This window comes from Manihot esculenta, chromosome 9 (assembly GCF_001659605.2).
Source record: "Manihot esculenta cultivar AM560-2 chromosome 9, M.esculenta_v8, whole genome shotgun sequence".
NCBI classification, from domain to species: Eukaryota; Viridiplantae; Streptophyta; class Magnoliopsida; order Malpighiales; family Euphorbiaceae; genus Manihot; species Manihot esculenta.
This window is the reverse complement of record NC_035169.2, coordinates 29,417,110-29,434,753: the sequence shown is the minus strand read 5'-3', so window position 1 is coordinate 29,434,753 and position 17,644 is coordinate 29,417,110. Positions and strand designations below refer to the sequence as shown.

Here is a 17,644-nt window from a genome sequence, read left to right as displayed (position 1 = left end):
TTCTTTATAATAGTTTTGAACCCTAACCTATTATTTTAATTTCACAACCGCTCATACTATTACTCTAAACTTAAGAACATAACTAGTAAATATTGGTGAAATTCAAATAGCTTTTTACTATAACTTTTTTTAAAGATTTTTTTTAATATGTAAAGAAAATTGCATTAAACAAGGTCTATTGAGTAAATATACAGGATGGCATATTGAAAACCAGATGAACATATTAGTTCATGTTTTTCTATACAGAGCTAACTTTTAAATAATATTTATTGCAGAAAAACTCTTTCCATTATAATTATATAGTAATAAAATTAAATAGTACAATAATTTAATACACTGTTTATTATTAAAATTTAATTTTTTTTCTCTAAATTTAAATATTCTAAACCATTACCAAAAAATTATATTTAATCAACATTTTAATTTTATTTTTTTAAAATTTTAATAGTCTAACTAAATAATCATAAAAAAATACTCGATTTATATTTAAGTTTTTAAATTAAATAATTAATATAACATGTTACTTATTAAATTCATATTTTTAAATTTAAATTTTATTTTTATAAATTTAAATAGTTCATAAAACCCTTCATTTATCTAACATTACTCATAAAGCACTTTTTTAAAAAAATAATAAAACTTATTTCTCTAATTTTAAATAATTTAATGTATAATTTTAATCACATAAATATATGAGCAATCTATTTTTAAAATTTTAAAAATGAAAAAAAAATAAAAATAGATTAAATAGTATAATATAAATAATTAAAATTTATTTAAATTAAATAATATAAATATTATGAGCAGCTAATGATTTTCTTTTAATAAAAGGGTCAAAGAATTTATAAAATATAAAGATGTGTGAATTGAATAATTTTGAAATAGAAACTATTTAATGAATTTTTTAAATATAAAAACCTGATAATAACTTTTTCTTATTTATTTAGGTTTTATGAAAAATTATTTAAATAATCCTAGATAGTTTGAAAATTTTTCAGGCACATGGCCTTTTTGTCCAACTCCGCCCTGCATTTAGGATCAACGTTATTTGATTCAAATAAAAAAATTAATAAACTGAATTAATTTTGAACTCTCCAGCCTGAATTAATAGCTTTTGTGATGTGGCGACTTCAGTGATATCATCAATCTACTTGGCCTATTGTGGCCCTTGATTTGAGTTGCAAAGTCTTGCCAACACATTCTACTGCTAAAATAGAAATTCAATCAATACAAACATTCCCAAGCATCAAATAGATGTCTCTCATTTGATGCTACTGCAATTTTAACAACATCCAACATGACTGCTTGAAGCAAACATGAGCATAAGAGACGCACCGATCCGTTATTGAACCCCACTCCATCTAGCCCAATCCACAAACTGCATTCCACCGTAAACGTTGTTGGCGAATCGCACACCGACTGTGAAAGCCATTGCAACAAGCGGAACCTGCTTTGCTAAGGGTGATGCTTCTACTACACGTTCCATCCCATTAATGATTTGGTACCTTGTGTTGGAAGAAACTGCAAGAAAAACACCTGCAAATTGGGGACATAAAAAACCAGTTGTTGTGATTATTTAGAACAGTAAATCTCCACAGAGAAAGTAGTTGGTCAACAATTAAATCTGGAAAATTGCTCATATAATGATTATCAAAACTTGGAAAACCGACAAAGCAAACAAGAATCGCCTACTGTAGATCAGCTGGCAAAAGTATCAGATGAGACATCAAAATTCATATTATCCTAGAAATTGGTAAGTCATTGTAACTTAAGACAGACAGAGAATTGGGACAAAACACAAAATCAAATAAAATGATGAAAGGCCATCGAAAAGCTGAATAAAACATCAGATACATCTAAACAAAAGCAAAATGCAACCATTCAAACCAGTTAATGGGCATTAATGGCAATGAACTTGACAACTTAAGACAAATATAAATGAATGGAACATACCCCAAAGAGCTGCACTTTTCACAAGAGGCGGTACAGGTATGTCATCTTCTGATTTCTTTATGCTCCTGACACAAAAATTACTTTGTAAGGAATGATTCACATGAAGAAAACAAAAGCTGAAGGAAAATGTCAAAAAGCATGCTGGTTACTTTGACATATAATGTTGTTAGACATTAATATATGCAATAGATAACACAAGTCTGTGGGGAATGCAGATATTGTTCCTTGGAAAATGATATAACAAAGTAGAAGTCAAAAAAACCATATATATGTATATGTCATATTTTATATAGCACATGTAATTCTTCAATCAGGAAACGTGTCAATTACAGAAAGCTGAAATAGTAATTTTAAGGAAAACATCTCTATTAAAAAAGAATCATCAAGGACCTATTTCACAGTTTTAGAACTGTCTACATAAGTGTAAATGACTCGATAAATTCCCAATTTACACAAAGGGGAAAAGAATAGCTGCAGAACATCATTCCTATTGGAGATATAACAGTTTGGCTAACAGTGAAACCCATCTTTTCCATTTTTATATTTGCATTAGCATTTCAAGCCACCAAAAATATTATGCGACGAAGAATTTGTGTTCCAACTAGGAAGATTACACTGATACAATGAAACTTATTCCATATTTTTACTCGTCAGAACTAATAATCTGAGTTCATTAAATCAACAACCAATATATATATGTGCATGTGCTCTTGAGTGTGTGTGTGTGCGCGCGTGCAAAAAGATTGAAAATGCATAACTAGGAAATAAAATTAAATAATAACCCATCTAGTTAAAAGTAATACCGCTTGGCAGTCATTATGAGATTTGCTATTCCTTGGCCAATGATACCACATGCAAAGCCAACAGATCCATATAGGACTCCCTATAAACAAAAGTGTTTATTATCAACAATGAATCCAGAAGAATTCCAAAGTTTATTCAACTTCCTTGAAAACCTTACCTTGTAAAAGTATGTTGCAATTCTCTGTTGTACAGAGTATCTACATCCAGGCCTTTCGGCCTCAAAGACACTGCAGCAAATGATTATTTCAGAGACTTATCACCATGCAAGATAAACTGATTGGTAGATACAGTAAATATCCATAAACTGATTGGTACATACAGTAAATATCCAGACCAAGTACTCGAAGACTGATGCCAAGTTTCTTTGTGAAGACAACAAAAAAACACCAAGTTTATTCATGAAAAAACAAAACATATTCTACTGGGCACGAAGTACTAACCTACTAGGAAGAGATCCATAAGCATGTAATAGCCGTCCAAAGAACCCTTTAGATGCAGATGGTTGTCCAATACGTACATAAGGTGCTAACATGCCAACCAAAGCAACGTTTACCACCACACCAACCAAAAGGTCTGCAACATACAGTTCAAACTCTGCCCAAAAGTCTTTACCCCTCTTTTGAATTTCGGCAAATGTGGCACAGCAAGAATCAATAACTATCTGCATGCATTATGCCAAAACTGACAACTTATATACATGAAAAACAGCACAATGCCAAAACCAGCCCAAAAGATTCTTTCAAACATTAAACACAAAAAAGCCATTAGATATGACCAGTTGATAACAGCAGACTACATGAGAAGATGGCCACAACTATAACTCCATTAAGGGTTCAAATTATACAAGATAAATAATCGCATACACTCTTTAAATTCATAATCAGCTGCTTTCCAAGTTTGAGTAGTAACCACCCTCTTAAAGCTTACCATTGAAGGATTTAAATAGTAAGGCCATATTACACTTAAATTTAATTACTATCTATCACTAAATTTCAATAAAATACTCAATTTCAATAAGGTCACTGCTACACAGTTTTTATATAAATTCAGCCAACCAAGTAAAATATTTTTCAGTTCTCTGTAAAGTTAAAGGAGGATCCTATAGCTTTCAAAATTGGCCATCTCCCAAAAAATAAATCCCGATTTTTACTATAATAAGTAATAAGTGATTAGAGAACTTATTGAAGCTCAAATTGAAATGAAGTAATTCTTACATTAGAATTCAACTAGGAATGTAGTGACCACAGGTAAAAGTAACCCACCTGGACATATTTGCTAGTTTACTAATTTAGCACAATCATATATGCGAACTTTCACAAATCATATTTCCTTTATGTTTGAAATAAATGAGTGGCATTCATTCATATGATGAATTCTACTAAGAGAATTAGTTTGCAAATAGATTATCACGTTTGCTATCTTATATATTAATAATAGAAACCATTTGACACCTCTACCAGTTTGACCAAGTATTACAATACTACAAATTAATTGTATAGAATTAAAATGATATTTAATATCACTTAACATGTTAAGTATGGATTTCGAAATAAATTTCATAACATTTTTATCACAAGTATGGCCTTGGGGGCCTAAAAAATGGAGAACGAGAAGCACAACCATAACAAACCTCTGTTCCAATTTTGAAGAGGAAAGATGGATCAGCCAACATTCTGTTTCGGAGCATTGAGCATGACTTCATTGCAAAACCCAAAACCCCCCCAGACCCCTGTAAATCAATAGTTAAATTTAATATAAGAAAAAAAAAGGGATAAGCAAACACGCGCACATGTAATAGGAATAACAGAAACAGCAGCAGAAGCAGAAGCAGAAACTTCTCACAACTCCTACTAACTGAACAACATACTTGAAATCATAAACTACCTGCAAATCCAAATATCTTAGTAGAAGCAATTTGCGAATCCCCACACTCTTGGCGGCCTCTAACATATCAGATGGGAGACTTGCTCCTCTAGCCTCCACCTCTTTAATAACCTCATCAAACTTCATAATGGGTCCAAACTCTTCTTCTTCACCTTTCTCTTCTCCTTCACTATTGCCACCACTACCACTACCACTGCCACCTCCACTTCCACCACTGGGATATTTCCCATTTCCTCCACTACCATCAAAACTATCCCCTCCATCGCCACCAGCATCAGTTTCTAACTCATTTCCCTTCTCCAAAATCTTAACATCATTCCCTACTACACTTTCCACGCCTTCGTTTTTAACTACACTGGTGTTACCGATATCCGACTGCGTTTCAGGCAATTTCTGCGAGTTCCAGACCAGAAACCTCTGTTTCTTAACATAGACATGCCTAACCCGCACATGGAAAGTTACCAATGTTTTGAATCCAACGTCATTGTGGAGGATCGACTTCCAACTCCTCATAAAGACCTCGTTTTGAAAATTCAGACCGTTTGATAATCCGAAACTCGATGCACAAGCCGCCATTTCACTAACCAGCTCAGAGAAGTCGACAAATAAATGTAGATATTCTTTTCAAATGACAAACCCAGAAGAACACAGTACTAATCAACGAGCAAACGCTCACTCTCTGTTAATCAAGAATCAGAAAAACCCTCGAATAAGAGCTCTTCTTAAATAACACCCAATACACCTTGTATGAAGAGAGATAGAGAGAGCGTTGGGTGAAGTGGAGCTGGTTGCGGTGGTGTTGTGAGAAGGAGACTGGTAGGTGGCGGAGGCGGAAAAGCGACGGAGGGGAAAAGATGCCTATAAAGACGTTAACCTCTGCTTTTCCTCAGCTGCTACAAGTGGGGCTTTTGTTTGTCTGGGTTTTTGGAGTTGTTGAGTGTTGGCAGTGGCACATTTGCTGCCGTCGCACGTGTGCGAGGGTATTCTAAGCGTGTGGATATCTCTAAGCTAGCGTTCTGCTATCTTACGCATGAGGCTTTATATGCTGACCGCAGACTATCGCTCTCCGGATTGGTGCAGTTTCGCTCTACCGCACATCGCGCGCACTCTAGCAGAGAGCCAGTGGATGAGTTAAGCCAAATTAACTTAGACTCGATTTATGGCAGATTTAATTTTACTCCTTTCCTTTCCTTTCCTTTCCTTTCCTTTCTTTCTTTAATAATAATAATAATAATATAGTTTCTACTTTTATTTTTTATATATTTTTATTTAAAAAAAGGAAAAACGAAAACTGATTACCAATTTACAACCCTAACACCACAATTACTAGTTACAACATGAAGTGGTGATAAACAGAAGATGCATGCAATTACTGATCATCTGGGGATCGGATTTTAGACTCATCTTCACATTCCAATAAAGCTTGAACTACAGAATCCATGGTTGGTCTCTTATCTCTGTCTTCTTCTGCGCAACGAATCCCAACTTCTACCATTTTCACTACTTGTCTTCTGCAATATTCCCCATTTAACCTTCGATCTACTGCTTCCTCAATCCACGACTCTTCTCCACATTCAATTTTCCTCTTCACCAATCTCACAAATCTCGTCAACTCTGATTCTTGAGCCTCACCATCCTCCATAATAAAATTTGAAAGCCTGATCCCTCTCACCATTTCCAGGATCACAACTCCATAGCTATAAACATCAACTTTTGCTGTTATTGGAAAATTTAAAGCCCATTCAGGAGCCATGTACCCTTTTGTTCCTCGAATACGAGAGAATTCAGAGTTGTTGTCACCTCTTTGGGATAGTTTTGCAAGTCCAAAATCTGAAATCTTGGCCTCAAATTCAGTGTCTAAGAGTATATTTTCAGGCTTCACATCGCAATGTATTACCCATTCGAGACACTCATGGTGAAGATATGCTAAGCCTTTAGCTGTCCCTAAAGCAACTTTGAATCTTTGTTTCCATGGAATAGAGCTTGGAGAGAAGAGATGCTTGTCCAGGGATTGATTTTCCAGGTACTCGTAGACTAGGAGTCTGTGATTGGCCTCTGAACAAAATCCCCACATTCTTACCAAGTTCATATGATTGATTTTTCCAATGGTGCTCACTTCTGCCCAGAACACATCTTCTCCTTGATATGATAATCCTGCCAATCTCTTCACAGCCACTGCTCTTTCATCTGCTAAAATTCCTTTGTATACAGCTCCAGAGCCTCCTCTTCCAAGCTCTTCCTTGAAGTTCTTGGTTGCTCTCTTCAGCTCACTGTAACTGAACTTCCTGAATTGGCTTGTTATTGCGCGATAGCCTTCTGCTAAAGATTCTGGGACGTCATGGATTCCAAGAGCCAACCACCAAACTGATACTATGAAGAGTATTTCAATGACGCCAATTGAAGAAGCAAACCAGTAGAGATAAGCCCATTTCACTTTCTTACCGATAGTGTCATACATAGAAGATGAACCCATCATGAGTGTTGAATCATTAGACTTGCAAATGGGATTTGTTCCATTGAGAATTGCTGATTCAAATCTCCCCACACTCGCTGGTAATTTCATATATATACTTCCTGGAAAATTTGGAGATTTGTAACCATTGAAAAGTGCACTTTTTGTGAAACAGAGTCCTTCCCCTGATACTCTGTAACTGAATGCTGCGCATCGGCAATCTTCCAAGCAGAGTTTTAAACAAGAGTCTCTTGAAATAGATTGAGAATAATTGAGATCAAATCCATAAAAATCCACCTGCGGAACTTGCACAAATCTCCACTCCTGCGAACAGTTTTCAATGGTGAATTTGGGTTTGCAACCTTTATTCCAATTGCCATGCTCGGTGACCTCGTAGCCAGGAGGACATGAACACTTTGGCTCTGGTGTGTACACACAAATTGCGTTTCTCCCACAGATTCCATGCACTTTGCATTGCTCCAACATAGCTTCCCATGTTGTCTCCCATAATCCTGTCTCATTGTTAAGGCTGTAAAGCCTGAGATTCCCATCGAAATCCATGGTTAGTCTCCTGAGAATCCCAAAACCCATGTCGGAAGCGCTGAATTGCAACTGATCGCTTGATAGAAAGTTACCCATTTCGTCAAAAACAGCAATTCTGCTACCATTATAATTTGTTCGACCACTTGCAAACACTTTGAAATCTGGATTTGGCCAGTAAATGCTGGAAATATCAGGCCCATCATACATCAATGTTAGAACATTATTATTATCGAAAAAGAAACTAAAATACCCAGAAGAATACATCCCTGGACCCAACCTAGAAATCAACTTTGTGCTCTTTGTGAAGAACTGGTTTGGAAGAAGTGTATCAGTAGGAAAATCAAAGCTTTGCCATATAATTTTACCACGAGGATCTTTAAGAACAAGGTTCCCAGAATCCAAAACCTCTGCTCCGCTAACATCAGTAGAAGTTGTGTTGGTCTCCCATATGGTGGAGCCATCAACATCAGTTAAGACCATGGCACCGTTTCGTCGCAGAGAAATTCTTGAGCCCCGACCATTTACAGGTCTGTCTCTGTTAGCCATCCAGACAACAGTCCTCTCCTTAGAATTTGTGAACCAAACAGAGAAGGAATAAGCATTATCTCCTATCCAATAGAACCCACAAGTGAAAGTTCTATTTGGTGAGACGAGGATGTCTGAATGATGCTCTACAGATAGAGAGGAACCTCTAGGAAGAAAGTTTCTGGCTTCAGAAAATGAAGAAGAAAAGAACAGAGAAAAAGCAACGACGAAGAAAGAAGTAAAACTTGGTGATGCTGAAGTCTCCATTCTCATGGTTGCCTTGCCGTCTTTGCACTGGATATCTAAAATTTTTTTGGATGGTGAATATAAAAAACAATAAACTTTATTGCTCTTACACCTAACGATGGAAAAGTATGTCTATTTTGTTTATGGGGGAGAAAAGTCAGACAGTGAGAGCTATTGTCGTTCCTTGTTTGTAGTCGAATGCCTTGTTTCTTTCACTGGTTTCACTTGGAAAAGTTGACAGGTGTTATTCAGACTTCGATTAGAAAAAACAAGTTAGAATTCTTTTTTAATGGATTTTATAATTAAGGTGTAAATTTGATGATGAGAAAACATAAACCCATCATAAATTGATTGGTTTTTCTCTAGAAATTGACTTGGAAGTCGGCTGATGGTGCAATGCATCAACTCTTAGTACCAGTTTTTCTAACAAGGCTGTAGAAGTCAGATGAAAGTGCCGGTGAAGAATGAACTCGCCAAAGGGTTCAGAAGGCAAAGTTCAAGTTGGACCCCATTTCATAGTTTATTCTCCGTCAGATACCAAGAAAATTATTTTCGTTGACCAATCCTATAATTAACCGTTCACATATATTTTTATTTTTTATTTATAATTTAAATTTTTTATATAATTATTTAAAAAAAAGTCGAATTATTTAACCCAATCTAATACTTTTGTTAATATTTAAATTTTATTTTTAATTTACTTATTTTAAATTAATTTTTATTTAATTTTTTTTATATTTTTATAATTATTGATGTAAATCAATATTAAAATATTTTAAATTTAAATTTTAATAATTTAAATTATGTTAATTATTTAAATATTTTATTATTTCAAATAAGTGGTAGAATTTTTTTCCTTTACAAATCGTTGCCACTAATATCGCTAACTAGCGAAATGCTCATACAATGCATGGTGACAAATATAATATATATTTGTTAAATACTTTAATTATATTTTTTTTCATTTAAATTTGTAATGATTATTCTATTTTAAATGGAATTTCACCCATTTTTAAAATTTTTAAGTAATAATTTAATTATAATGTAACTTTATTTTCATTTAAATTTTCATAAATAATTTAATTTGGATAGTCTTTCATATATTTTATGAATATTTTTTAATTAAATTATAAAATTAATACCATAAAAAAAAACAATGATACTTAAGAGTCAATACCATAAAAAAAAAGCAATTAGTTTAAATTAATTTCATAGGTTATAATATTTATTAATTTTAAACACACCTAAACAATAAAAACATTAACATAATAAAGGTTACAATATTTATTAATGATAACTCTAAATCTCCTTGGGCTCCATATCCGATAGATCTGGTTCTCTCTCGTTCCCTGTTATATGGATTTGATTCCTTTTTGAGCTCTCTGATGGGTCTGTCAAATGGGTCTCTCCATGTTCTCTTTGAGGAAAGGACCTGCAAAATAAGGGAAAAGGGGGTCAGGGGTCCACCGGGGATGCCCCAGCGGAGACCCTCCGACGCTCAAGTCAGATTTACGAGCTAGAGTAGTGTGGATAAGCAAGAGTTGCAGAGAGAAAATAAAAATGGAGTTAAGGAAGAAGGAGCCGGAGAGAGAGTATGCCCCTTGAAGGAGAAGACCCTCCAGTATATAGTGCTTTTTGTCCTATTCACTCAGGCCCGTACGTACGGTTGTGTCAGGTACCTGCTCCATGCGTAACGGCCATTTAATGCTCTCCAGAGCTCATGCGAATGGGGCTAGTGAATGATTGGGCCTACTCCCTTATGGGGCTTGTGCTCGTATCTGATCCGGATCACCCTGGGTTGCCGGCCCAGGCTCGTGAAGTCGAGCTGTCTCTCGAGCGTATGATCTGATGGGCTTTGGACCTGTGGCCTTCTTTTGGACCCGACCTTATTCCTGGGCTAGGAAAGATCTGGAGGTTATCAATTGCCCCTTTACCTCCTCAGCAGTTATTCCATGACTGGTGAGGGGGTAAATACTTAGGCTCCACTAATGACCAGGCTGGCTCTACTGGGTCTTTACTGGTCGAACCGATCCGGGCTAAGAGTTCGGAGTCTGGTTAAGCTTCTGACTTGCGAGTTTTTCTTATTCTTATGAGGGCATTTCTGTTTTTGGCTCACGATCTCGTCATTGTCGCGAGCTCAGAAATATAATACCTTGTTCCTCTTGAGATAACCTTCTGGTAGTCGGTGTGGTTTGAGTTGTGAGCTCCACTGGGATAGAGTACTCGGTCTTTTGTTTTTTTCCTCTTCCTGGGTTATTCTTGCTGAACGTCTGTTTATTGTGAGTTAATCCGAGCTGTGAGCATGGTCCTTCGCCTTCGTTTATCCTTTTATGCGTTCCTGCATTTGTGGGCCTTTTCGTAGAGGGAGCTCGATTCTCTGTTATTTCTTTTGTATTTAGCTTTATTCTACTTGAGTGTTTTCCTGTTGCGAGTTCATCCGAGCTGGGAGCTCGGTTCTTTGCTTTTCGCTTAGGCTTTTGTGCCTATAGCCTGTGATGGTGTCTATATCGCGAGCTCCGAAGTTCAGAATTTCACTTTCTTCACTTTGGTGCCCCGAGCTCTTTTGTGAAGTCGGACTTAATTTCTTGCTCTCTTGTTGAGCCTTATTCGGGCTGCCTATTGTGTTTACCAGTACCGAGCTCATTTTCTTGAGATCGTCATGGTGTTTTGACACTTTTGGCTGTTGTGTGAGATCAAAGTCTCTCTACCTGATGACTCGAGCTCCTTTGGGAGGTCGGAGTTTAGCTTTTTCATTTATGGTCCTGTGCCCCAATCTTTTATGTGAGATCAGAACTATGTTCTTATGAGTTGTTTTTGCTTATAGCACCAGATGATCTTGGGGATTCCAGCCATTTTTGCTCCGGGAGATCTTTGAGATCTTCACCGGTCTTCTACCTCAGTGAGGTCTTCTACCTCTCAGTGAGGTCTTCTGCCTCAGTGAGGTCTTCTGCCTCAGTGAGGTCTTCTGCCTCATTGAGGTCTTCTGCCTCATTGAGGTCTTCTGCCTCAGTGAGGTCTTCTGCCTCATTGAGGTCTTCTGCCTCAATGAGGTCTTCTGAGGTCTTCTGCCTTAGTGAGGTCTTCTGCCTCAGTGAGGTCTTCTGAGGTCTTCTGCCTCAGTGAGGTCTTCTGCCTCAGTGAGGTCTTCTGCCTCATTGAGGTCTTCTGCCTCATTGAGGTCTTCTCTTGCCAGGACCTCATTGAGGTCTTCTTTTGCCAGGACCTCAGTGAGGTCTTCTCATGCCAGGACCTCAGTGAGGTCTTCTTTTGCCAGGACCTCATTGAAGTCTTCTGCCTCAGTGAGGTCTTCTGCCTCATTGAGGTCTTCTCTTGCCAGGACCTCAATGAGGTCTTCTTTTGCCAGGACCTCAGTGAGGTCTTCTCATGCCAAGACCTCAGTGAGGTCTTCTTTTGCCAGGACCTCATTGAAGTCTTCTTTTGCCAGGACCTCATTGAAGTCTTCTTTTGCCAGGACCTCAGTGAGGTCTTCTCATGCCAGGACCTCAGTGAGGTCTTCTCATGCCAGGACCTCAGTGAGGTCTTCTTTTGCCAGGACCTCATTGAGGTCTTCTCTTGCCAGGACCTCATTGAGGTCTTCTTTTGCTAGGACCTTATTGAGGTCTTCTCATTGAGGTCTGCTCTTTTGCCAGGACCTCATTGAGGTCTTCTCATGCCAGGACCTCATTGAGGTCTTCTCATGCCAGAACCTCAGTGAGGTCTTCTCATGCCAGGACCTCAGTGAGGTCTTCTTTTGCCAGGACCTCATTGAGGTCTTCTCATGCCAGGACCTCATGCCAGGACCTCAGTGAGGTCTTCTTTTGCCAGGACCTCATTGAGGTCTTCTCATGTCAGGACCTCAGTGAGGTCTTCTTTTGCCAGGACCTCAGTGAGGTCTTCTTTTGCCAGGAGATCTTTGGGATCCTGGTCTTTGTTGTTCCGGGAGATCTTGGAAATCTTCGCCGGCCGTTTTTGTTTTGTTTTTCCAGGAGTTCTAGGGGATCCCGGTCTTCTTTGTTTTTTCGGGATGGCCTCGGGGCCTCGCCGGTTGTTTGTGCTCCAAGAGATCTTACGAGATCCTGGCCATTTTTGTTCCGGGGTGACCTCGGGGCCCCGCCGGCTGTTTGTGCTCCAAGAGATCTTTCGGGATCCTGGTCGTTTTTGTTCCGGGGTGACCTCGGGGCCCCGCCGGCTGTTTGTGCTCCAGGAGATCTCACGAGATCCTGGTCGTTTTTGTTCCGGGGTGACCTCGGGGCCCCGCCGGCTGTTTGTGCTCTAGGAGATCTCACGAGATCCTGGTCGTTTTTATTCCGAGGTGACCTCGGGGCCCTGCCGGCTGTTTGTGCTCCAGGAGATCTCACAAGATCCTGGTCGTTTTTGTTCCAGGGTGACCTCAGGGCCCCGCCGGCTGTTTGTGCTCCAGGAGATCTCACAAGATCTCACGAGATCCTGGCCATTTTTGTTCCGGGGTGACCTCGGGGCCCCGCCAGCTGTTTATGCTCTAGGAGATCTCACAAGATCCTGGTCGTTTTTGTTCCGGGGTGACCTCGGGGCCCCGCCGGCTGTTTGTCTTCTCAGTTTGGTTCATGGTGTCAGGAAATCTAGGGGATCCTGTACACCTACCTCCCTGAGGTCCTGCGCAAGATTCGGGCTCTGTGGCCTTACTGTCGCTTCGTCTTCTCAGTTTGGTTCATGGTGTCAGGAAATCTAGGAGATCCTGTACACCTACCTCCCTGAGGTCTTGTTCATTTTTCTGCAAAATAAGAGCTTGCACAGAGCATATATAACGAGAATGCTCGTTGTTAATTCAATAAAATTCATCAATAAATAATATGTCGCACATGTCACTTAGCTTTATGTTTCAATAAAATATTATGCTGGAACACGTAAAATATTGTAAAAGGTTTAAGTATTATTTACACTTTATAATTCTGTAATCAATAATGACTGCAGAACGATAAATACGATGAAAGTAAAGTAGAAGATTCTTGATTATAAAGTTTGTCTGATCGTGACGACGAATAGTAATTAATTATTTGCAGGAGGAGTAGATTGTGGGTAAGCTAATTTTAGAAAATCATTTACAATGGCATTGTTGTAATATTTATAAAGGATTTGGGTACTTACCTCCCGGTGATCAAGAGCCACGTCGACCACTTTTGCATGGATTGTGTGGGCGCGTCACTTTACTCCGATCCCACCAAACTCAATCTTGAAAAATTGATAATTTTGGTGTTTGGCCGACCTGCTATAGTCCGAGCTCCTCCCTCGTGTTTTTCTGCAGTTTTCCATCGACTTTTATCTCAAGTTCTTCCACCGACCTATTTTTCATCATTTGTTGTGCGGTCCGACCTCGTCTATTTGCTGTTCAGAGCTGTCTAGTTTATCCAACCTGCTTTATTTTTCCTCGTGAGTCTCCTTTCTCTCTCCTCCCAGCAGATAGGTGAAGCTAGGAGCTTTCTATGATCTTGCCCAGAAGTTTGCCTGTAAACTAGTTAAGCTAGATTTTTGAGTGACTTTGTACTAAGATTCACTTAAAACTACCAGATAATATAGAAGGAAACTGTGTTATTCTGCTAAAATTATCTTAATCTCACTACAAAGAGGAACCATTTATGCATAAACTGTGATCCTTAAAAAATTAAAAAAAAAAAAGCATTGTGCAATTAATATATGCTTGTATGCTATTGGAGGATAATCAATAAAAGTTTTTCCATAATGTCAGTCCAAAACCGAAATATGATGCCCATTTGGCAAATGAACGAGGTGGCAGTATATAAGTGCATGCTTGCAAGGTGTCAAATCCAAATCAATAATTGGAGGTTCCATGCGAAAGCTTAAAACTTATAATTAAACGAGCAAAAGCGCATTGAATGGAAAAGAACCAAACCCAGAAATATTTCTCTGCAGAACACTAATTCCAGAAGCCAAAACCCAGGAAGAAAGGTAACGCTTCAAACACGGATCCGACCTCCATCACAGATCTAAGCTCGAGCACGGATCCGACCTCAACGAGTACGCTGTGGTTGTCGGATTTGCCGAGCTCCTTTCAATCCTGCTACTCCAACCGATCGACCAATCTATTTCCCCAAATTCACTCAATTCGGCTGACTTGTTAATTCGAATCTTGAGGACAGTCCGGCCATCCGACCCGGAATGCGAGACCGACTTCAAACATAACTTTGACCTCAAGCATACGTCTATCCGACCTCACGCGTTCAATCTCAAGCATGAGTCTGTCGACTACTAAGCGCGAGCTGATTTATTCATGTGGTTCAATGTCTAGCCGGGTTCGTGATGTTTATTGGGAATCTCTTGTTGGTTTGCCAAAATTGCTCTTTCCAAATTTGCTTTTCCTCCGACCTACTAAGCGTGCTCTGCTGGAGCCTTCCCACTCAAAAACTGATCTCAAATCAAAATTCTCAGACAAATTTCCCCACTCAGACACCATTGATGTGTTGAGCTCACATTCTGTTTGGTTTTCTCAAACTGTCTTAGTAAGAGTTCCCTTGGAGACTCAGGTTCACTCTCTGAACTTAAGCCAAATGGACCGAGCTCAATCCCCAGCATATCAAGAAATTCATCTGCCACAAACTCAAATGCTTCAATTTCCAAATTTGCCACATTACTCAAGGCAGATTCTAATTCTTTCATCACAGACTCTTTTGAGCATATCTCATCCTCCTTAAAACTGCAATCATGCACCATGAGCTCATCTTTGATGCTGTCATTTCTGCATCATGGGGATGAAGCCTACCACCCTCTTCCTAACCTTTTGTGAAAACTCTCATCAATGTTGTCTTCTAGTAAAGAAACATTATCAGCCTTATCAGCAACTTCCACTGGTTTCTCCATTTGCCAACTGTGTGGTGTTGGCTCCATCATGTCCGCCCATCTGCATTGACAGACGGCGTCATGCCGACCTCGCTTGTTGGACTTCTTTATTAGCAAATTCTTCACTAGGTGGACACATCTTTGACAGCTAGAGCTTTTTCCAACCTTGCTACCCGACCCACCGACCTCTCGGTGTTTCGATCTACGAACTCTGTCCATCTAACCTTTACAATATATGTACTGTCGACCTCACAATTTCAACAAATATATACATCATTTTTTTTTTTTTTAGAAAAGATTAAAATTCTATACTCATAAATAAGTATTTTGATCTGAAGTTTCACCTCGTCAGATCTTCAAAGAAAAAGTTAGTAGTAATAAAATTTAATAAATGTTAAAATAAACAATGAGGGCAGGAAAATGAAGATTAAAAGACTGTCAAGTTATTCTTGAACCAGCTGGGTCTTTCTTTTCAGCTAGGCTATTCAGCTGGGTTATTATAAATCTTCAGCTTTCTTTTCACATAAGCTTTCATACCTCCATGTGGATCTCAATGGGTGGATTTAGGAACTCCGGTGACGAAAAGATCTCCTTCGTCCCCACAGACGGCGCCATTTGATAACTCTAAATCTCCTTGGGCTCCATATCCGATAGATCTGGTTCTCCCTCGTCCCCTGTTATATGGATCTGATTCCTTTTTGAGCTCTCTGATGGGTCTGTCAAATGGGTCTCTCCATGTTCTCTTTGAGGAAAGGACCTGCAAAATAAGGGAAAAGGGGGTCAGGGGTCCACCGGGGATGCCCCAGCGGAGACCCTCCGACGCTCAAGTCAGATTTACGAGCTAGAGTAGTGTGGATAAACAAGAGTTGCAGAGAGAAAATAAAAATGGAGTTAAGGAAGAAGGAGCCGGAGAGAGAGTATGCCCCTTGAAGGAGAAGACCCTCCAGTATATAGTGTTTTTTGTCTTATTCACTCAGGCCCGTACGTACGGTTGTGTCAGGTACCTGCTCCATGCGTAACGGCCATTTAATGCTCTCCAGAGCTCATGCGAATGGGGCTAGTGAATGATTGGGCCTACTCCCTTTATGGGGCTTGTGCTCGTATCTGATCCGGATCACCCTGGGTTGCCGGCCCAGGCTCGTGAAGTCGAGCTGTCTCTCGAGCGTATGATCTGATGGGTTTTGGACCTGTGGCTTTCTTTTGGACCCGACCTTATTCCTGGGCTAGGAAAGATCTGGAGGTTATCAATTAATATAAAAGAAAAATCAAATAATCCTGTAATGAAATAAATTTAATATAAAATAAAATTAAAGAAAAATTATTAAAAATATTTGTATATATCAGATTATTAATTTAATTTAATTTTAGTAATTTTCACTTTAATTTATTTTTAATTTAATTAATTAAATTGTAATTTTATTTTTAATTTAATATTTATAAAATACCTATTCATATTTTATAACTTATTTAATAATAATTATTTTTTTATCCCATAATTTTTATAAATCTTTATTTTTAATTGTTCATAACATTGTTTAATTTTTTTATATTAGATTTAAATGAAAATAAATTATCATTAATTAAAACTAATAAATTAGACAAGATAATTTACTTGAGAAGTTTCACATGTCAAAATATTAAGTTACATCTTTATAAGGTGTCACATGCCAACTCTTTAAAAATAAAATGTAACACATGCCAACTTTTTGAAAAGGAAAAGTGTCACATATTTACTTATTATAAAAATTAACTTGCTATTTATCTGCACGTTTTGTCGATATTAAAATTTTTTATATTAATATTATATAAAATAAAAATTTTTTGTTTAAATTCACTCGACTAATTAAAATGAGCAAAACATTTTCTCTTTCATATTTACATTTAAAACTTAAAATTATTAATTAATAGAAAATGAATCATAGCATTTTATTTTATCTCTTAGAATTCAAAATAATATAAGAAAAAAAATAATTTTTCAGAAAATAAAATGGTTAATCTTTTCAATATACCTTATTTTATATATTAATTAAATATGCAATTCATTACCAGCAAACAAAGAAAATAAAAATATTTTTGTATGAATTCACTTGACTAATTAAAATGAGCAAAAAATTTTTATTTACATTTGAAACTTGAAACTATTAATTGATATCTTATTTTATTTTTTAGAATTCAAAATAATATAAAAAAAAATTATTTTTCACAAAATAAAATGGTTAATTTTATCAATATATTTTATTTTATATATTAATTAAATATGCAATCTATTACCAGCAAACAAAGAAAATAATTATTGAACAGAATTAAAAATCCAACTAATATGTATAATTTTAATTTTAGAGTAAGAAAAGTAAAGATTTCAAATATTAATTGAGTATAAAATCATCCATCATCAAACTTAATTAC

General features: G+C 37.3%; 2 protein-coding genes across 3 annotated transcripts; both read right to left on the bottom strand.

Moving 5' to 3' along the window:
• Positions 1–1,137: 1,137 nt before the first annotated feature.
• LOC110622770 (protein RETICULATA, chloroplastic) lies at positions 1,138–5,724 on the bottom strand. Its single transcript, XM_021767399.2, has 7 exons — positions 4,642–5,724; positions 4,388–4,486; positions 3,198–3,418; positions 2,915–2,984; positions 2,757–2,836; positions 1,954–2,018; positions 1,138–1,536 (listed from the first exon to the last, which is right to left on the bottom strand). The coding sequence occupies exons 1-7, from the start codon at positions 5,215–5,217 to the stop codon at positions 1,343–1,345; spliced, it is 1,305 nt and encodes a 434-aa protein (XP_021623091.1). The 5' UTR covers positions 5,218–5,724; the 3' UTR covers positions 1,138–1,342.
• A 139-nt stretch (positions 5,725–5,863) lies between these two features.
• Positions 5,864–8,562, bottom strand: LOC110622769 (putative receptor protein kinase ZmPK1). Of its 2 annotated transcripts, XM_021767398.2 has the most exons (2): positions 7,914–8,562; positions 5,864–7,817 (listed from the first exon to the last, which is right to left on the bottom strand). In XM_021767398.2, the coding sequence occupies exons 1-2, from the start codon at positions 8,432–8,434 to the stop codon at positions 6,011–6,013; spliced, it is 2,328 nt and encodes a 775-aa protein (XP_021623090.1). In that variant the 5' UTR covers positions 8,435–8,562; the 3' UTR covers positions 5,864–6,010. The 2 variants fall into 2 exon arrangements, with proteins under 2 accessions (XP_021623090.1, XP_021623089.1); XM_021767397.2 differs by having other exon boundaries at positions 5,864–8,560.
• Between the last annotated feature and the right edge of the window lie 9,082 nt (positions 8,563–17,644).

Excerpts from the sequence above, each read along its gene's own strand:
- LOC110622770 (XM_021767399.2), bottom strand. The coding sequence starts at position 5,217 with ATGGCGGCTTGTGCATCGAGTTTCGGATTATCAAACGGTCTGAATTTT. Across the intron at positions 2,837-2,914 it reads TTGCAACATACTTTTACAAG|GGAGTCCTATATGGATCTGT; the intron begins GTAAGGTTTTCA and ends TTTTGTTTATAG. Across the intron at positions 1,537-1,953 it reads GAAAAGTGCAGCTCTTTGGG|GTGTTTTTCTTGCAGTTTCT; the intron begins GTATGTTCCATT and ends CCCAATTTGCAG.
- LOC110622769 (XM_021767397.2), bottom strand. The coding sequence starts at position 8,434 with ATGAGAATGGAGACTTCAGCATCACCAAGTTTTACTTCTTTCTTCGTC.